This window comes from Ammospiza caudacuta, chromosome Z (genome assembly GCF_027887145.1).
Source record: "Ammospiza caudacuta isolate bAmmCau1 chromosome Z, bAmmCau1.pri, whole genome shotgun sequence".
Classification (NCBI taxonomy): domain Eukaryota; kingdom Metazoa; phylum Chordata; class Aves; order Passeriformes; family Passerellidae; genus Ammospiza; species Ammospiza caudacuta.
In genome coordinates this window covers 13038601-13061346 of record NC_080632.1, presented here as the reverse complement: position 1 = coordinate 13061346, position 22746 = coordinate 13038601, and the positions used below count along the sequence as shown (strand labels likewise).

Here is a 22746-nt window from a genome sequence, read left to right as displayed (position 1 = left end):
GAACTCTCCCAGTCAGATACACATAAGTGGAATGACATTTTCTCAGAAGGTTTTATTGGGAAAGTTATCACTGACCTTTTCATTTTCCTAGAATAGATGTACCCAGTGAGTTGCAACAGCATAAGAAATAAGATTTTTATCCAACCATTTTAAAACTGTAATTCTGCAATAGTAGACTCCAGCTACATGGCTGCTGTAAAGGCCAGAGATGCACCACACAAACTGATGCTCTAAGAGAGCAGTTTTAAAAGTTGTGGCAGCTGGTATATTTGTGCTGTCAATTTATGGGAATGATGTCAACACACAGAGCAGCAATACAACTTACCTAGCCAAAGTAGTTCTACAAAAACTGAAGAAATCAGTCTATTTCATGTGGCCCCTTCTTGATGGAGTAGATTACTCCAAAGCAGAGTATACAAAACAATTATCAACAAGCAAAAAACTCGTAAAACAATTTAAAACATATTTATACTTGAAGAGTATGAGTTTATTTCAATATCTAAGGTGGCAGAGAGACTTTCTCCTCATGATGATGCGTGCTGTCAAAATGCTGACACCAGCATTCAGGTGCTTTTTCTATTTTGTCATTAAGAGAAACATCCAGAGGATGCAGAATGATGTTTGCACCATGTGGACGACTGCAATTTGGCATGCACAGGCAGCTGGAAGAAAGGAACAACCATCCAAAAGGCATAGGAATACAAACCTGTACTAAAAGGGAATCAAAATACAGTGTCTAAGATAAGTCTCTACCAAACACAGGGGTTACTGATTATTAACATAAGCAAAGCACACTTGGAGATTACTGTGTCTACAAACACAAGTGCTGAAGTATATGCAGGGCTTTCTTATGCTTTAGATGCAATTAGAATAAATCTTCTGATGTTTCTGAATTGTATGATCTGTGTTTCTTCCATGTCTTTTATTTCTGTATCACATTTAAAATTTTTCTTTGTGCTTAGTGGCTACTCTCAACTCAATTTTGCTGCATCAGTACTTCTTACTGCTTTACGTAAAATTTGCATTCATTGATAATGTTGGTTCAGCCTGTTATACTGAGCTTTGAACTAATTGCTCTCAATTAATCTGTTCCACTCTTTGATAGCTTATTTATCAGATTGGGAAAGATAGATTTAATGGTGCTTGCTGGAAACAAGTTCTTTAATTGGAAATACCTGAGTGCTTAGCTCACTTCGTGCTCTGGCAATTAAGGACAATTTGGAAAAGCGTTTTTCCCCCTACTTGATTAGATATCCAAAGAAGCAGACAAAACAAATGACAACACCACCTAGCAATATTGGTTAAAATAAAAGCCCAGCAGCCAAATTACTTACTATGAGAAATGCGAACCATCCCCATCAATTCCAATGCTGTGTTACATTCATTTTGCTGTATCTTTGCCTCCCAAGTAGGTAAATGGCAAAATTTCTTTCAAAATGCATAGCTCTATGCCTGCCTCTATACAATTATCCCTTTCCACAAATAAGCCAAATCAACAGAAGAAATTATTTTTCTTGATTAAGCTCCCACATTTCTCTTGGGATGAAACAAAACAAACAATTAATCTTTCCTTATTTGTTCTCAGAAGAACCTGCATCCCTTAAATGTACAATAACCAGGGTACCTGTGGCAGGCAGTCGGCAGCAATTAGGCTTGTGCTGAAAACGAATGGACTAGAGTCAGAATGCCTAATCTGCTGAGAGTTTCTACAGGAGGGCAAGGTTAGACCAGGAAAATTCCCTTGCTGTGGAAACACTGTTAAAAATTACCACCTGACTTCAGCATAATTAACAAGGTTTGGGAATTTATATGAACTGAGTAATTGAAAAGAATTAGCAAGAGATATATACATTAATCTTCGCCAGTTACAACATGCCTAATGAAATTAAAGGTTCTACTTCTGCTTCATGCTTTGTTTCTGCAAACTTTTTCATCTACAGAAGAAAAAGTATATTAGATAAAGACAATTTTAAGAAATTAAAAAGAAGAAACTGCACCACAAGCCTCAATTTTTACATCAATGCTTGAAAATTTTCTTATATATAACTCAAAGTGTTTATCAAAAGTAACCCTGGAAGTTTCTTATTTTAATGTCCATATTTTCAAAGTCTACAGAAAAAAATCCATATCAGAGTTATAAATTTAGGCATCACTCAATGTGTTTTTGTTTGCAAATGTACCTTCACAGAAATCCAAGACTATCTCAGTCAAAAAATTATGCAAAGAATGGGTTTAGTAAAATGAGCTTTTTCACATGTAACTAAATCTATATTATATTTGGAGAACACAGACAATAAGCAGGAGGAAAAAAAAAGACAATCAAAAGTGATATGGGTAGAGATAGACAATGTTAGAGAAGATAACAAGCATTTGTTATTCTTCTAAGCTACCCATGACCACAGGACCTTCCCCCCTTACTTCACCTTGAAATCCTTCAACAACTTTCAGAAAGGAGTCATCTAAGACTGCATAAATGCCAAGAAAAGGCAGCACACACACAGACACATGGGAATTACACCTAATGCAGGAGCATTCAATTTACTACAGAACCAAAGAAGAAGGCTCACTACTCTGCCATTACCTGTCTGAGGAAGAATTATTTGCCTCTTCCTCTGCTCACCTCTCTTAGCTACTGATAGAACAACTCTCATGTTTTGCTTAGCAGTCCTTCTTGCAAAGAATTCTTCTGTTCCTATGCTCCTTCCTTTCAACATCTAAACCAGAAGTTCAAGAATTACTGCTTGTTTATTTCAGCATCTTTCAGTATCTAATCCCCTGTGATTAGTTCCACAGCTTGTTGGATTTTTGTTTGCTTGTTTTTCTGTCTTTTTTTTTCAGAATGGTCTATGTTAAATGATACAAACTATATTGGACAATAAAGTTATTATGGCACACTAGAATCAAGCTTTAATTCAGCTTCCTTATGTATAAGGATTTATTTAACATTGCTTACACACGTAGCATGATCCTACACTACTTTTTCCCCCAGAAGGAGTTCTTTTTCCATAGCACATAATAAATGGTTCAGTTATTTCATATTTTGTTTTCCTCCTCTGGCTTCCAAACACAGGCTGTGTCTTATGTGCAGATTCAAGTCCTGATGTAAAAAAAGAATTCTACACTTCTTCATGAACATTTTCTCCCTGCCCTCATGTGCAATTTATAAATGCGTAAAGAATATTAATGGTGGATCTTCACTCACACAAAGAGTGTATGCAGAACAATGCTACCAGATTGTATAAGGTCAATGCAATCTAGGTCTAAACTATATTCTAATTTAGTGCTGTATACTACTGAACAACCTTAATGAAACATAGTGTGTTACACTACACCTGCAATAATAAAATACTCCTTCAGCAGAAAATAAGTTTATCCCTTTATTCGCAATTCATTAACTTTACGGACTAATTTTGAAGAAAAAGCCCTTAAGATTTACCTTGCTTTGAAAGTCCAATTTAAAAAAGCAATAGTCATTTGTATACCTAAATATAAGAATTACCTTATGTAAAACAGCACAGAAAAGGAACTGAAAATATTTTAAAAATGCTATGGATTGATTAAAAAGATGGGGGAAACCTGAATCGTTCTACCAAACTTCAGGTGGTGATAATAATACTGCAGGAATTACTGTCCCCTTCTTCCTTCTTTATTACAATGGACAAACATTTTTTGACTTCCCTCCACCTTCGCCAAAGACCTTAAGGAAATCTATTAAATATCTATTAAAGAAAGAGAAAATTTACTGCCTACACATCAAATGTGGAGCTGCATTCAGGGAAAGGAAGGTGACTTCTTTTACCATAGCTAAATGAATTGTCTCATACTTTAGTATGGGATAGTCATCAGCAGATTAGAGGAGTGTGCCAGCCTGTGAGTTTTAATACTCATAGTTCTGCTTTCATAGACTGTGACTTAGACAGAGAACTTAATTTCTTTCTCTCTCCTCTTAAACATTTTCCACTTATTCTGAGCATGTATAGTCATGACAGAGACCATTTCTCACAGTATGGAAGTGCATGATTAGTACACTTTGATGTTCATCTTAACTTTGGCAAAGAATGTAATACAATATCATTATGATACACAGTATAATGAAAAGGGAACAAGCACTTAGACATGGTTTCTAAATCTGTCACAACTACTAATGTAAGTTCTGTGCTTAACTGAGTAAAATTTATTTTGATCACTCTAACATGTAAGAGTAAAATAAGAGAGTTCATGCAGCACAATTCTATACAGCAAAACCAAACAGATTATTGAAGATGAAGGAAAAAAATATTAATCACAAATCACAACACAGCACAACTTGAAAAGCAAAAATTTAACTCCTAAAACACAAACCAGGTAATTTTCTGAGCATTCTTGAAAAATGCTTTAAATAATTCTTCATAAATCTCTGCAGACAGACACTTAATAAATGGGTCTCCTTTAAATTATCTACAGAATTATTTTGCTTCCCTGTTTTCTTTGGCTTTCTGCTTCCTCTTAACAAATATGCAATCCTGCATGTGTCAGGCACGCTCCTTTAAAATCCACAGCCATCGAGACCCAGCTGTGTATCTTTACCACCAAAGAAACACGTATGCACAACAGAATCTTAAAAAAGCTGGTCACAGCAATGATGGATTTAAGTTATTAACCGATCAAAAAAAGATGGATGGTGGCCTGCTTTTCTTAATCTACATCATCATCTAGATCTATTTAAGGATATGTGGTACACTAACAAACTTAGTTAAGGTTTCGATAAAATCAGTAGAATAATCTGCCCTGTTACATTGAGACTGTATCGATCAATAAAATCACTTGTACTAGGAAAGTACTGTTAAGTACTGACAATCCCAGCCATTAATATTATTTAACACTCTGCTCACAATCTTTAATGAGGACAAAGAACATTTTGTCTTTTTATACTTATCATACCATTGCTTTTTGAACTCCTTACAGAAGCTGTTCAGCCTTGATTCTGCACACTAAATGGAGTTAGAGACAGAAGACACTGAATAGTTTTGGAAAATTGAGAGAATTTTCAATGTGATTAATAGATGTGGGTGATTCAACAGACTTTCCAGCAAAACATTAGTTAAATCTTATTTCACTGAATCCAACTTTTTTTTGCAACTTTCTAATGCTGGGCGCTTTCTTCTCAGCATATTCTCCTGTATTTAAAATAAAACTGGTTTCCAGAAACAGCAATCAGGAAGATAAGCATCTCTTCTGGACTTGATGGGAATTTTTTTTTCTGCAAATAAGCCAATTTGATCTTAAATTCATTAGAAATAGATCCTAACAGTGAATGTGTATATAGGACAAAGGAAAGGACTGCCTCTGCAGGAACCTTTGTGGTGCCTAATGAATGATACAAGGAAGTCAAAGTCATTTCCATCCACTCCTGCTCACAGACATGGGGAATGGTTAAGCAGAAGCCTAGTGGGGAAAAAACCCCACAGGTTAGGCACACAGAGGATAAGGTGAAGAAGAAAAAAAATAAGCCCACATTTTGCACAAAATTTCCATAGCTTAAAATTTCAACCTCTGAATTCAGCTTTTATGTATATAACCAATTACCTCCCATGTGTAAAGCATTTGGTCTGAAAAAGCCTTTCAAGTGGCTTTGCACAGTCACATCACCTGCATGCCTCTTCATTATCTATCTCTCTCTCTCTCTCTCTCTCTCTCTCTCTCAATACATCTCAATTATTCAAATATGTCTTCTCAACCACATAATTAACTCCTTTTCCTTTTTAGATAGTGGTCATGATAGATACAGGGTTCAGTTCTCAAAAACACGTTAATGTCTAAACAAATATAGTAACAACCTGAAACACAAGTGTGTCTCTAACTACTTTAAGGATTATATAAGAAAGGTCATTTCTTCAGACTAAAGATCCATTTAGGACTGTATCCTGAAATGGCTATAAATGGATACCAATGAAGAGTATAAATGTGCAAGACTACCATATAAGACATTTTTGTTCAAAACAAAATCAGTTTCAAAAGTTATTTCCAACTAGCAGACCTTCTATGCTTGACATAGGCTATCCTTTCATAAACCTTTCCAGCCTTCCAATTGAACTAACTCAAAATTTTGTGTTCACAACACTCTTTAGTGAAGGTACACAGGTATGTGGGAACAATTAAATGCTTGATACAGAATGGATTTTTGAAAATACAAATGAAGAAAAATTGTAATGAATGGATAAATGTGGTGAATGAACATGGACAGAATGGATAAATGTGATGAATGGGAACGGCACAGAAATAAAATTTAAATAGTTGAATGATCATTGAATAATTCTAAGATCATTTTGCCATTGCATTTCCATAATTAAATAGTAAGCAATTTGATTCATTTTTGTTGGGCAAAGGCAATAAAATGTCCCATAAAAGTGCACCTATTAAACACAGAGATCTTAATAATTCTAAACATCTCCAAAAGCACCAGTCACCTCTACAGCTATTATATATGTAACATCAAAAACTGTTCCACTTAGAAAGCACTTACAGATTACATCTGATACTAGAGGTCTGTATCAGCTTAAGCCACAATCAAGATCTTCCTGTCTTTATATGAAGTCCTAGTTTTTGTTCTGCTTAAGAGAGCTCACATAACTTTTATGTACCACTATGGGATCATTTTTTCCACTACTTCAAAGGGAAGAGAAACAATGAAAAACCATGTACATCACCAAGCATTTCTTTTCCCCAAATAAATTTCTTTTCTTTTCTGATTCTACTCCTACTCCAAAGTTCTGAAGCAGGATTTCAGCTGCAGTTACAGAACAGGCTATTTGGCTATTGAAAAGCAAAGCTCTAGCAAACACATTATGTGGAGTACTTGCACACTAGCATCAGGAGCGCAGATGCCTCATTTTAGAGCAGAGATTTCTCCAGTCTTCTTGACAATGGATAAAGTTATAAATGTATGAATTCACATTCCTTCTTGTTAGAACAGCAAGAGGTCAACAGAAATTGAATCAGTTAAGCAGTGAAGATCTAATGAAGCTCCTCATAAGGTGATGGAAAACTTTCTTCTTCACAATTTGATAAAAAACTCTGAGAAATCACATTAACACAGCCCTCAGAATGATAGTGAAAAGGGACAATCACTGAAGCTTGAAGAAAGCACAATTCTTATCCTCAGCTGAATATGAAATGCCATACTACGTTTGAAATGCTCTGCAACAGAATTTTCACATCAACAAAAAGAACCTTTCAGTATTTTTAACTGAATCTAAAACTTTTATGAAGTAATGTCACAAAATTACATCAACTTAAAAGAAAATAGTACAAAAAATTTGTTTATATCCACTATCCCATCAGGAAACGCTATTTACTTATTTAAACTTTACCACAATGAATTATGCATCAATGCTTATTGAAGTAATCAAAGAAAATCATAGTGGCACATGAAGAAAAGACAGCTTGAGCCAAATTTTCTATATTGACAGTTTGTCCTCTGCAGTCTAACTACAGAAATAGCTCATTTGTCCTCAGTTTTTGCAATTGCAGTTGAACTGTTCCCCCAAAAAGAGTAAAAAAAAGTAATATAATAATGTGTACTTTTCTTCTTAATATTTCTGATGAGCTTACTCATAAAGCAACTCCACATTATTCATTACGTTATTACATCCACTGTTTTCCTAACTCCACCCTGCTGGAAACTAAGACAGCTAAGGAGTATAGAATTGGATTTTAATTTCTTAAAAGAAAAATTACAACAGATATGTTTTTACTTATGGTTTTCAGGAAAGATTGGTAGATAAAATATTTTTAAAGAGAATTGCATTCTGAAGAATACTGAAAAATAGGTCAAAGTGCTTCTCAGATCTCCAGATTATTTCCTTAAATGGAAAACAAATTTCTAGTCTAGTTTCATAAATGCCATAATTCATTTTTAAGATTTGGATTCCTGAAACTACTGGAATGTTGAAGTTCATCAAGTCTTCATGTCTCACAGCCAAGGAGCACTTTAACCAATCTTATCTCCAGGAATCAGGACTGTTCTCTTTGTAAAAAAGTTCAAGAATAAATAAAAGGCAAGTATGTTTTCTTGACCTCAGCCAAGAGAGAAATATTAGCTCTACATATTAACTCTGGTTAGAGACGTATGTACATAGAGACCCTACATTTATACAGAGAACTTCAGAAGGTCTACAACTCTCTGTTTTATATTAGAGCCTTGCTAGTCAGAAGAAGAATTTCTTCAGGTCACCCAGACCACATGAAATGAGTTAGTACTCTGAAATTAATAAAAAATATGGGCCTCCTTCAAAATCTCTCCCTATAAGCAAATTACCTCAGTGAAGACTTAGCAGCAGCTATCAAGTCTCATGCTGAGATGTGGGTGCCACTTCAAAGTGAATTCTGTTAACGATGCTTGTTATCTTGTTGGACTGATGATATCAGCAAATGATGAGATTTCTTTAGCCCAAGGGGGTTGAAAATATCTATTCCATTGAACTTTAAAAGGCAGACCTGTCAAAGGGCAAGTCCCTGGGGTAGACAGACTGGACGGCAATAACATCCAGTGTCAGCTTACTGGGACAAGGATATGACCTAACTCCAAATGAGCAGGTGGCTAGATCAAATTCTTCCCCATTACCAATTCACAGGAAATAAGCTCTGTAAAAACTGCTCCTGCAATAGTATATAATATAAAATGTATTTGTAACAAATACTGATCTGATCCAAAGCAGCTGCAGCTGCTCTGATAGCCAGTTAGATGAGGTCCCTCCAGTGTCACCCCTCAACGTTCAAAATAAGACTCCAACTACCTGTTCACTTGATCCATCTACAAAATGACTTACTGAACTCAGACACAGTAAAAACTGTGGGAGTTCTCAAGTGATTTATATATTATTTAAATTTACATACAAACCAAATTACATTTCTGTATTGCTCTGTGATAACAGTCAGTCCAAGACTGGACAGTGGATGAAAAAAACCCAAACCAAACAAACACCATCCAGAAGCTACAATGCTAGTTTATCAGCGTGCTTCATCATCTTCCACACTTACCTTCACCTTGTGGTATTTTAAGGCAAATACATTTATCTACACTCACTACTATGAGGGGTCACAGGCTTTCAGGGCAGATCCTTTAGGCAGCCCTTCTCAAATTATAGGCGCCTTATATAACCAGCTGCTTAAAAACCTTATCTTCTACCTTTCTTCAATACAAAGCTCCTCATGAAGCTCATCAAGAGAAGATATTTCTAACCATAAATAAATATGAAGTCCAAATCTTACTGCATACTAAAACTACTATCAAGACAGATTTTTGTGAGCAATAGTGTAACCCAGTGATTTATTTTACAACTTTAAAATCAAAACCACCAGGATTCTCATCTTTGCTGTACTGCAAGCTACAAGCTCAGATATACAAGTAAGTAACTATAAAGTTAGTCAATGGCCACAACAAGGCAGTAAAAGCTGGTTAAGTACTCTTCTACTGACAGTAACAGGTGTTTTGAGATTCAGAGGAGACCAAGGGGAGGCATCATTTTCAACATCCTCAGGAGGGGAAGAGGAGGGGTAGGAACTGATCTCTTTGTGGTGACCAGTGACAGGACTCCAGAGAATGGTCTGAATTTGTATCAAAGGAGATTTAAGTTTGATATCAGGAAAAGTTCTTCATCCATAGGGTGGCTGGGCACTGAACAGGCTCCCCAGGGCAGTGGTCACAGCACCAGCCTGACAGAGCTCAAGAAGCGTTTGGACCAAGTGCTCTTGGGCACATAGGGTGACTCTTGGGGCTCTGCTGTGCAGGGCCAGGAGTTGGACTCAATGATCCTTGAGAGTCCCTTCCAATTCAGTTTATTCTGTGATTCTGTGTTTTTCTTATTTAACAAAGACTAAATCAGCCCAGCTTAAGTGCTTTGTGCTGTAGTTTAAGCTCATGCACAGAGACATTTACCATGACAAAGAGAGTAGTAATAGCTTATTTCTTCATACTAATTTGCTTTAATGTTTGGGGCCACAATCTGTCATTCACTTATCTTTGCATCTGTTTCCTCATTAATAAATTAAACATAATCCTTCTTTCCTCTTGTCAGTCAGTTGATTGTTCTCAGTATTCACAAGGACTCTGTAAATATTATTATACATGCAGTTGAATTACTAAGCATATTAGTGCTCTAGTCAATTGTTTCACAGTATAAAAAACAATAGTAGCACATTCCAGTCAAACTTGTAAAATATGAAAGTCTTACTTAAAAATAGTGTAGATAAATCATTCTTTCAAAATTTTATTAAAATTGGTCTACTATAACAAGAAAAAGTTTTGACGCAACCTTTCAAAAACAGAAGTAAAATAAGCAGTCTTATGATAATTAGCTGCCAGTGGCTACTGATACGTTAAAAAATAATAAATAAATAAATAGTCTTTGTAGCTCACAATTTAATAATACTTCATTTATTTGTAATTTTGCTGCTCTTCAGAAAGATATAATGAAATGTTTCTGAGCTCCTGTCCATCCACTCCAAGAAACAAACAACTTGTGCTGAAAGCATTTAAAAGGGTGGTTTCATCATGAAAAGGTCACAAAAAGTAACAAGGTCCTGGCAACTGCAGCACCTTCCGTCTTAGACAGAGGAATGTCTTGCTTTCTTTATTACTTAGTAGAGAATGATTCTACTACCCTCATTTCATGTCAATATTTTTATCTGCATTTAATTACAGACAACGATTTTGTTGAAAATATCTTAAGAACCCAGTATGGATAGACCTTGTCAGGTACAGGTCTGTATTCAATGACCATCTGCATGGTATGAATTAATTGAACATTACATCTATGTAATAGCTCAGTATTTGCATATGGTTCTGGCTGGTTTTATACAAAACAATTAATGACTGGCATGTCTTCATAAAAGTTTATCCTGCTGCACAAATGTCTGGCTACAAGCACCACCACTGATTAGTGACAGTAGTAGCCAAACAACTCCTACAGATAAACTGTCAGCAGTATCACCTGAAAACATGTTTAGAATATTTTACATAAATGGTGTTAAATAAAAAACTGATCACATTTTCTGAAATTGTAATATATTTCTACACTGTGCTTTGGCAAATGCTTAGGACTATTAAAAAATGTCTCATCACTGAAGTGCCTTACTACGAAATTTTTATTGTCTAGAACCAGGCTCTAATTATCTTAAATGTTAAAATTTCACTGATGATTAATTCTGCTTTCTACTAGTGGGCACAGAAATTAATTACTATGACAAAAGTATTAACAACTTTTCTTCTTGTTTAAATTAGTATGCACATTGGTATGCATACAACTTAGAGGCTTGTCATGTTTTTAAACAAATGATGCCCAGCAGTCCCTTCCAACCTAAACCACTGCATGTTCCTATGACAGCCAACAGCAATAGAATAGAGGAAGAGTTAATTCAACGGGCAAGACTGCAAAAGAACAAGAATTGACTAACTCTTCCAGTAGGGGGAGATGTTCTTTTACAGTTTATCAGCAATTAAAAGTAACCAGATTACCTCTCTACCTTTTTAATGAAATCAGCTGCTTAAGACTAACTGGTACATGTGCCTTGGTAGTGATTACGTCCAAAAGAAAGTTGTATGGAAACCAGAAAAACCAAAAATTCACTGCAAGAGGCCAATGTGAGTAAAAATAGAAGACTCTTATTCTTGCCTTCATCCCAAAACAATTATGTTTTGACACATTACTTCTATCAACCCCTTCAGTAAAACAGCACTTGGATCACTGTAGCTGAAAGTGCAGTGAACTGGGAACATATTTAGAGGAACACCTTCATCTAGCTTTGCCACCAGAGAAACAGCTGTGAACGTACACCACAAGACATTTTTTAAAGCAATCACAGTGACAACAGAAATTCCAGGTATTAAAAATGAATGGGATTTATTCCTGATATATTTAGACGTCTATACAATTGCATCATTCCTGAAGACTCCTTTTCTTGTCTTTATCAAAATCATGACCCATCTAGGTAGATCCTAAGACTTAAAGCAAATGTCCAAACCAACTGAGATTAATATCAGATGACAGGTGCCTATTTCATCTAGAGGAACAATTCATATACAGGCATGTACAGCAGAGTGATATGAATTTAATGAGCTGATGCTTCCCTAGTCTGTCTAAATAGAGGTGAGCTAACTAAAGCCTCCTTATAGTTTTTCTGCAACATTTTTGATTGGTATAGACAGAACAACTTTGGAAAGAATAACATTATTTTCCCCATTTTAGGCAGAAGAAAATGAAGGTTCATCAAAGTCAATGAGCAGCCTTTGGAAAAATCAGGAAAAAAAAAGCAAAACAGTCTGCATTTCTAGCTGGTAGTTCTGCTAAGTGAACAGAAATCACTGCTGCTGGTAAGTATACAGATTGCTTCCCACTTCTAAAACTGCCTATCAGTAAAATGCCACACTTCCTACTTTCTAATGCTGCGGAAATGGATGCTACTTTTACTCTCAGCAGGTTGCAAGGAGACACACCTGCAAGTACAACTCCAAGCCTTGTCGTCGCTGCTCCAGGACCTTGGGGACCCAGTTTCTCACATGCTTTGAAGGGATCTCTGGTGTTCTTATGAACTTCTTGAGCTGCGAGAAAGAAAGACAGAAAGAAAGAAAAAGAAAAAAAAAAAAAAAGAGCATAAAAACCTATGTATTAAGGACAACAGCATGGAAATGAAGTTACTTACAATCATCTCCCTGAAATAATAACAGCTGTCATACCTACAGAATGCGGTTAAAAATTTTCACTTCCAGTTGCCCTGGATAGTAAAGAGGAACCCTACTTGATAATTTTTTGTGACTAACAATGAAATGGCAACCACTACATGAGAATATTTGAAATTAGATTTTCCCATTAGTCTACCTGGGACAATACCTCACAACATTACCATGACATAACTAGAAATTACCTTGCTAAGTGCAGTGAACACACGATAATGGCTTTTAATTCCAGACTTAGGCAATTATAAACAGGTGTGAAAAGTACAAGGAGGTGTGCAAACCATTTCTCTAGAGAGCTGGCAATCAAGAGAGAAAAATATTGATGCTCTCAAAGTGTACCAAGAGATTGACAGTCTGTGTTTAATATCTTACACAGAGAAACTGCAAGATTGTCACTGATTATATTTCAAAGACAGCTCCATAACTATTCCTCTAAAGATTCCCACAGGAAACCTTACACATGTATCTACATAGATCTATACATAACATATATCTATATAGATCTATACACACACAAACACACACACATATATATATTTATATATATATATACATATGATAGTATATACAAAGACAAAAACATGCAACCTGACAACACTAAAAGTCCCCTTGCTGGAGCAACATATTTTTTTAAAATCAAAAAATATTAATGTTTTACTCAAAACTACAGAGCAAAAATAATAACAGAAATAGAAACTCTGTTGCATTTTAATAGAAGGTGGCATTCTTTCTGTTGGATATTGCCTCTGAGTAAATCTGAAGCAAAGACTGCAAGGAAAGAAACTCAAAATTGACTTTGACATGCATACCCATGGGAGACCGAGAATTTACATTTCATCTTTGAGCTTGCTGGGATGTCACTATAGGAAAAAGCAGTGGCAACGTATCAACGTCTCTGCAATCATAAGTATCGAAGCTGCAGCCGGGAAACCTCAATTGCTCTGGAAACATTTTGCAATTTCCTTATTTCTTAACAGTGCTAAATTACAATTAAATGTGAAGTGAGAAAAACAACTTGAAAATAAAACTCCAAACCCAGCTACGTTTACTAACTGATCTTAAAAACAGAATACAACCCCCCATTTTTCCTTCTAAATTGATTGGGGATGTTGAAGAAACTACAGTCACTGCTGTTGTGAACTATGACAGCACCTGCAAGCAAGCAACAAATGAGAAGAACACTCCAGATGAGTGCAGACAAATCTGAAACTATACAAGCGTCCACCAAGACTTAGCTGCTTACAAGATAAATACTCTGTGGCTGGCAACTCAGCTGGTGATTAACAATCCCCTTGTGCTCTGTGGACCTGTTACATATAAAACATTCAAATCCCAACTATTTAATGTGCTGGCATAGATACTGGTTGTAAGTATAAAGCCAACATTATACAGATATACAAAAGATATACTAAAAGCCCATTTTCTTATGCTTACAATAATCCAGTCATACATATTGCTATAAATAATTATAACAATGTCAAGGAATATTAAGCAAAACTATGTATGCATTAGCTGTATCGCTTCAGACTTGTTCCAACACAAAACAAAACACATTTCTCTGAGGACTATTACTGCCCACGGTACCTTCCTGTCTGTAACACTGACCTAATGCCTATTGACATGCTGTAGTCTCTATTTCCTGAAAGACCTAAAGATGGTGAACATGATCAAGTAAAGGGTTATTTGCACAATTATGAAAAGACAATATGATGTATAGTATACACTAGTTATTCTAAAATTATAGACAGCTTGCAAAAAAAGGATGGTTTACACTTCAGATTTTTGCAAATTTCACTGCAGTAGTTTTAACATTGAGACCTTCTAGGATAATTATATTTAAAAAGAACTACCAATATTTATTAACATATGGGGAAAGAAGTATAAAAAGATATTTGGGGATAAATATGAACAAATGGTTGTATTTTAAACTATGTTATACACCTAGAAATAATTTAATTCTTGCTAAAAAACTTTCCAAATGAGAATAATAAAACTTCTGTTCAGACATATATAATACTGGGTATGGTGCATAGCCTGACAGGCAAGGTTTGTTGTTCATAATCAAGGCAAAGCATAATGGTCGATGCCAGCTATTTCATAGAAGCCAGCATCTGTGGGTCGTTTCTGTGAAAAGTATAAATTGTACTCCTGGTGTAACATGGAAGTCTTGAAAATATTTTAAACCTTTTCCACTACAGCCAGATTACACAGGAAGTGGGGCTTTACTTTCTTATACAACTGGAATCTATGAAAGATTGAACCCAAAACAGAAATCCAGATGTGTTCTTGGAAACAGCTTTGTTTAAAAAATATAATTAATCAAAACATTGATTGGCATTCTGATGAATGAATAATGTCTTCTAAGAGCAACAGCCTTCCTTCCTCCCCACAATGCCAGTGAGGCACACTGTTCTCCAGCAAAAGGCACAATCTCCTCATCAGCCTCTACATCTATTTTCTACCACAGGCGTTCTCTACAGAAACTTTGTTTCTCCTGTCTAGAGACGTTTCCTACATTAAGGGCACCTTGAATATGCAGCAAGTCTAAAGAGACCTTTCCAATTGCCATGTACTCGCAGGAATTTAGAACGAAACATACATTTCAAATTAAGGGGGAAGAGAGGAGGATAAAGACCATATTTGCATGCTGATAGCAAACTGATGCAAATACTTTCTCTAGGATTTTTGTAACACTGAAAGCACTAAGGTTCAGAGTATGATCTGTTCAACAATACTAACCAAAATTTTACAACTTCAAAAAGTAAGACTTATTGGAAACGTATATTGTTGCAAAAATATGATCTATGTTTTGCATCTGTGCAGGGAACAAATAAGGAAAAGTCTCTATTCCTTTGCAGAGTAATATAAATAGCAAATGAATAAGAAAACAAAACAAAGTGAAATGTGATGCAAAGTGCCTGGTTAGAATATCTGTTTTTCAGATTTGTTTATTTGCTGCTATTTCTGCAGAGAGAGAAGGGGGGCATCATTTATGGTTTTTCTGGTGCTATAAGAAATCTCTGCAAAAGGAGTTATTGCAGTGAAAATGGTGTACAAGAAGACAAATCTGAGAGTGAGACTGCAGTCATCCACAGCTTTTACGTGGAGTAATTGTGCAGCTCCAGAAATTACAGTGAAGTTAGACCAGCTGTCCCATCTCTCTGGCTAGATGGAGAATGCCAGTTATGTGATGTGGACCCTCCACCAGTTCTGCTATATGTCCATCCTGCGATGGGTGAGGACAAGCCCAAGTTCTCCCTCTGCAAGAGGAAGATACTGTCAGTCTTGCCATCATTTCAGCTGGATGATGACTGCTTGGAGCATGTCACCACACGCCCTATGACATGAGTCACCTCCAGGTGGGTGTGGCTCTGGGACATCCATCATCCTGGAGCACCACAAAGGTGGGCTTCAAGAAGGAGTGCTCAGGTGTCCTGTGGGTGGCATCCAGTCTCCGTGTGCTCATTGAACTGCTTTCAGAACCATGGTATGCTCCTGCAGACACTGCAACCACGGATCCATCATGGGAAGGAGATATTTGGCAACAGTGTTGGATGAGCCATGGTGGAAGACACCACCACAACCATCCCAACCAAACACAGGATGAATGCAGAGCTGCTGGGCTGGATGCTGGGGGTGTCCCTCCAAAACTGCATAGTGACATTCATGCAGCAGTGTGCGTGTGTGTGCTGCTGTGCAATGCAGCAGCAGAAGGGCCACCTCCTCCACTGCTGCTGGTGGGGATCCTGGCAGCCACCCCTTGGCTCCCATTGCCATTCTACAGAGCAAGAAGGGCCCCTGGCTGAGTCAGGGAAGGCTGTGCCCAGGGCTGCCACTTTCAAATGGCCCAGTAAATGCTCCCCTGAAGGGTCACAGCAACTCCTAAAGAGAAGGGAAAGAGACCCCCAAGGTCCCTCCAGCAAACAAGAGCCCAGCACCATATCAGTGATGCTGGAAGGCGCCTTGGAACATGGCTAAAACAGGACTAGTGGTATGTGTCAGCCCTTAACAGCTCCCAGCCCCAACTCTTGAAATAAAATAAATGCACAATCTACAGGGGAAGTCTCAGTGTTATTAACAGTATAGATTCTGTCCTCGCTCTTTTTTGCTTTTTTGCCAGGTAGGATGGAATGTTAATCCTGATGGCTCCTTCTACTTGTGTCAGGTACTGTATCATTGCTCCTCTAAATGCAAGCACTGCCCAGCTGATCCTGGGACAGGTGTTCCCAGATCAGGGTCTCCAGACCCACTGCTCATCACCCCAGGCCTGTTTCCTCTTCTCTGTACCTTCTGCTCCACGTCCCTGGGCTCTGCTCTCCTACCAGCCTGCAATGCCTGGGGCAGCCTTTCTATGGTGGCATCCAAATCTGTCCTCTTGCCTGGAGTCACAAGTTGGTGCTGCTCTCTACACCATGCCAGAGTCATACCCTGCCACAGAAGGAGCCCAAGAAGGGGAAATATAAACTCCTGCCCCTGTGAAGGAACAGCTGCACAGCTGCCCAGATGGTGAGCAGCCTGGAAAAGGCTTCTGCCCACAACCACAGGCTTTCTTCTTCCTTTTCCATATCCAACATTGGTGTTGGCTTTTCTTCTCCTGTGCTTGCAAAGGAGCCACCTGTAGGTGCTCAGCAGATAGATGCCAAGTGACTGAGAACACTGAGTTTGCTTAGTTTGGAGAAAAGTGTGATGAGGGATGATGTCATTACTTCCTGAGGAGGGGAAGTGGAGCCGGAGATGCTCAGCATTTCTCCCTGGGATTCAGTAACAGGACATGTGGGAATGGCTCATAGCTGTGCCAGGCGAGGTTCAGAGTGAACATTTCTTCACCAAGAGGATGATCAAACACTGAAAGAAGATCCTTAAGAGGTGGTGGATGTCCCCAGCCTGTCAGGGACATTTGAACAATGCCCTTAATATAATGCTGTAATTTCTGGTCATCCCTGCATTGCTTAGGCAGTTCAACTATATAACTGTACATCTTTTCCAACTGAAAATATTCAATCATATTTCTAATTCTAATTCTGTACTACATTACATTATACAGTACAATACTATTCTAACAATACTGCCTATTTGGAGAGGGCACATTTTAAGGATATAAATCCTTAAAATTAAGATTTTTGCCTCTTAATGTGCCCTAGCCTATTTCACTGTATAAACTCTATTAATCTGCTTTACCTTCAACTGCAGAATTATTTTCATCTGTAAAACAAAGCACTCATATATCACAAAGCTTAGTGGTGGGTGAATGAGTTATTTTACTGTTTCTGACACTGTTGCTTATTTGGTTTCATATTTAATATGAACACAAGAATGACAATATCTGAGACATATCTGTAGTAAAACAATAAACAAGGAAATGAGTATTAATAAATGGCAGATGACACCACTACTGAGGCAAGAAGCAAATAGGCAACAAGCACTAGTACATCTTAATTATGGTGCAGTAAAACAAACGGGTCTTGTCTTTAGATTTTGATGGGTCAATAGTTGCCTTTTGCTCAGACAAGTTTGCTTAAACTTATACACCTTACAAGCCTGGCAAAATCATCCTCAGGTTAATGCTTCTTTCCTGAGCTAATTCAGGACCACCAGCAACCGTAATGGTGGCAGTAAACTCCTCTGAAGGAGGCACTGGCAGGGGCTGTAAATACCCATGCTGATCTCTGCTGTTTGCAGAGGAAGCTCTTCCACAATGAAGGCAAGCAGCATCAGACAAAGTAGCTGATTGTGCCCACACTCCACTGCCACTCAGACCTACAAACCAAGAAACGTTTAGTTGACCCAGATCCTAGGACTGGAGCTCTTCAGGACAGTCCCGCTGCTGGTAATGGGCTGCAATGCTCCTCCAGAATTCTCCTTCACAATACCTGGTCTCCATAAAGTAAAGGAAAAAAATAAAGCATGCCTTTCAGCTGCACAGCAGTCTTTCAGTTCAGCTTGGAGAGAAAAAGTCATACTTTAACAAACAATGGTCAAAGCAATTTACAGAAGTATTAGTGGATAACCACCCTTGAAAGCACCGAGCTCCCTTCTGTATGTTACTGAGATGATTCAGTAGACAAGCTTAGCATTTATTTTATATTACATTAATTGAGATGCTTTACTCGGTCACTTTCATATTATCTGGTTTTCTCATGTACAAAAGTTGTTCCCTCATCTTTACATATGGCAGGTTAGCAACAAAATGTATAGATCTAACAAATTATTTGCCTAACTGGGAAAAAACCACTCTATTTGTGGTTGGCATGGGATTTATTTTGTGACTTTACAAGAAGACAAAAACATACTACAGACAGTATTTTAGCCATACAGCATGTAAACAATAATCAAAAAGAAAAAGAGAGTAAATGTGAGAAATCATTACTCCCTTCTACAAAACAAAGAAGAAATTGATTTAGTTAGGAATTAATTTCCAGAGGCATGAATCACAGGATGTATTTATGATAAACCATGTACAAGAGAGAGGAAAACTACAATTACAAGAGAGAGGAAAACATCAGTGAGGCAAAACAAAGCAACATATTATAAAGTAAAAGATCAGTACCTTTTTATGAAGTGCATGGAATTCACTATACCTCTTCTCCACAAAATGTTTCCTTCCACTCACCAGCACTTCTATTTTAAAGACCTGAAAATTATAAATAATAAAAAAGAGGGTAATGTTACTTGCACAAAACAGTTCAGTGACATGGCTGTGACTGCACATTTTACCACAGTCATTCTTCTAAGGAGTCCCAAAAAACTCAATGTGCCTCATGAGTTGCAGAAGTGTAACACTGATGAATGGTAAATATGGCTGAATCTTCTGTTAACCTGTTCTTTCAACAAATATATAAAAATCAGCTTAAGCATGGACTATGTGCATTATATTAAAAACTAAGCATTAAAATATCTCCTTTCAGAAAGATGCAATATACTTTGATTGGTAGGGACAGAAAAAAAGAAAACAGGGAGGGGTTTAATTCTTTTCCCTTCTTACAATGCAGTGTACTAATACATTCACACATGTCCAATAAGAGCTGGGCAATATATGCATTATGTTATGCATGGAAATAGAGAAATAAACGCAAACACTATATTATAGGCTAATTTCCTCCTAACCTACAAATTCACCTCTAGTCTCAATTGAACTTGTGCTATGTATGCTCTATGAAAAAAACAAAACAAAATGCACACATGGCAAATGCTTGTTTTCTTTGTATGATACATGTGACAGCTTTTGTTGCTGCCTCTGGAAGGTTGAAAGGCCAGGAGAAGCAACTCTCTGGATCCACTAATTAGTAGTCACTAACATGACATTTTCTTGATTCTCAGGTCAGCAGGTCAGTTTTGAGGGCAAGTGAAGAGAAATATTTTGAGGTACTCAAGAAAATATGGTCTATTAAATGAAGACAAAATCAACAGAGAATTAATACAGAAAAGGTGCCTGTTCTATCTAGGAGTTCTTTGTTTTCTGATTTGCCCAGAAAATGCTGGAAATAATTATTTTCAGGAAAATGAGGAACAATGTTCAGCACAGATGATCACATCAAGACCCAATACTTAGCCAAATAAAATGTTCTTTGAAATAAATTTGCAAACAGTGTTTACGCCTGAATGCAGAAAAAAGGGGTTTCTGTCACAACATGCCCAGCTAGCATTGATCAGAGCAAACACTGACATACCATACTGGATAAACACTTCCTATTGTCCACTAGAACCTGCCTTACAAACAGGTCAAAATGCTATGGTTTTCACTGGCTAGCCAAACAACATTAAAAACAGACAGCATTTTATTTAATCCAGACTGAAATGCTTTTACCTTTGTTTGAATGCATTATGGATAGCACCACAGTCATTTCCCACCAATATTTACATTACCAAAATTCATTTGGGTTGCTGTAATAACCTGTGCTACATTCTACATCTTTGAATAAGACTATGTCTGTGTCCTAACAGTACAAGTAGATGATCTTATTTGGGTGCATTGATTTCCTACCCCCCGTCCCCCTTCTATTTGGACTACTTTGGAAGGACAGCCAGTGGCTATACAATTTTCCTCCACACATGAAAAAAATTCAAGGCACTCCTACAACTTTAGGTTCAGAGTTGTAAAGAGAATCATATGAAAAGGAAAATCAATGGAGACATTTTTCTTTAGTTAAGTATTAACATATCAATTAAATCAGAGGAAAATATTATTTACGTTTCATATTCTACATACTGCATAAAAGAAATAGTTCTGAAAGGAACAATTTGTTTTGGATTGCACAAGAACAAAGGAGTTTTAAGGATAACTTGTTCGAAAGAATGGGTAACAAAATATGAAAGCAGTTCAATGAAAAGTGATCATGGGTCTCTAGCTAAGGTGTTGCAACAGTTTTATATTTACTTGATTTTAAATCTCTGGGAATTACGAGGAACTTTTAATACCCACTTACACATCAGTCAGCTAAGGCCCACTCACCACTTTAAGTTTAGCACTTCTGTTGGCTACAGGATTTGCCAAACAATTTGGAGAAGTCTAAGGGGCTCCTCCCTCAGCTACAAACACTCCCTTGACAGGTAACTTTCTGGTGAATCACAGCCTGGCACGTGAAGTTCCATTTTGATTTTATTCATTTGTGTGTCTTCAGAGAAATATCTGTCCCTCTGAAATCTAAAAACTCTTTTTTTTCATAAAGGAGAAGAGTGGATTTTCAAAGCATGTATCTATTTTGTTCTGTGTTTCATCATGGGTAAGGAACTACATAAATGGCTTCAGAACACCAAAAACTATGTTACATTTATTCTTCATTCTCTTTCAATAACAGTTTTATAATTTTTGCTAATGTAATGACATTGAACAATGTATTTGACAGCTACTTTCACAGAAGGTGAAAGAAGGAAGCATAGCTTCTCCTGAAAAGTAATGTTATTTCAAAATACAGACACTGCCACCCTTACACCCTCAACTCCTTGCACCAGTCTAAAGGCTTTAACTTGCCCCTCACTATCCAGAGGCCTCAGATCCAGCTTTAAAAGACACCTAAAATTTACAAAAGCAACAGCAACTGCTATGCTTGAAGTTGAGTATCACTGAAAACAAAACTGTGCAAATGATGTTTCTAATCTACTCATTGTGGCACCTAGACTTTGGAAATATAAAGAAATTTGTGATAAATAAGTGGACAACCCAGAAATGTTTTTGTCTAATTTAAATCTAAATATTAAACTGATTTACAAAGTAACTTGTAAAGCAGAAATGCAAGAAATAACACAATTATATTTATAAACTTGTATGATTACATGACTTAACTCAGACTGCATAAATTCCAGGTTTGCCTTGTCACTATTTACTGGATCACAATTCACAAGAGCAAATTAAAAACTATATGAATTAGTTTCTGTGCCACTGTTTCATAAAATCACATGGCTTTGTGTGAAAGATAAAAAATACATTAAGCTGAGAGAAAGATAGGATCTCTTAAGGGATACAAAATAGCTATAAGCAAATCTCGCACAAATTTAACTGTGCAATTGCAGGCCCTGGCAGAAAAACAATATAAGGAAACTGGTGAACATAGATGAAAGTGCCAAAATAAAGACGGAAGAACTAGGGGGGAAAAAATTGCAACAGTGCTAGGAAATTACTTTTCTAGTAAAAATGTTCATGTTCCTTGAACAGATAACTCTCAAAAGATATACGACTTTTTATAAGTGAAAGATACTTAAATGAAAAATGCAAGAATTAATCTCTGAATTAGACAAGCAAAATACTTTTCCCATAGCCATTGGAATACCAGAAATTACACTTCCCTGATCAATTTGCAGTTCACCCTGACTAGGGCATAAGGGACCACAGATTTTAAGACACCAATTAGAAAACTCCAAGAGTACTTTGAAACTAAAAACATCTCACTGTTCTTGGTTGCTGCCACAATAGTTATCAGTGATGTCTGCACATGGCTACAAGATCATTAGCCATTAAAAGCATTTTTCCAACAGACTTTAACACACATTAGCAATGTATGGGGCAAAAATCTCTGCATTGGATATCAGTATGAATAATG

General features: G+C 36.9%; 1 protein-coding gene across 1 annotated transcript in view; it reads right to left on the bottom strand.

Moving 5' to 3' along the window:
* Window positions 1–22746, bottom strand: part of SNX24 (sorting nexin 24) — an 88707-nt gene that overhangs the window by 23892 nt on the left and 42069 nt on the right. The window contains exons 2-3 of the mRNA XM_058823239.1: window positions 19260–19343; window positions 12473–12577 (exon numbers count right to left, since the gene is read on the bottom strand). Coding sequence (XP_058679222.1) covers window positions 12473–12577; window positions 19260–19343 — 189 coding nt within the window. The remainder of the gene's footprint in view (window positions 1–12472; window positions 12578–19259; window positions 19344–22746) is intronic.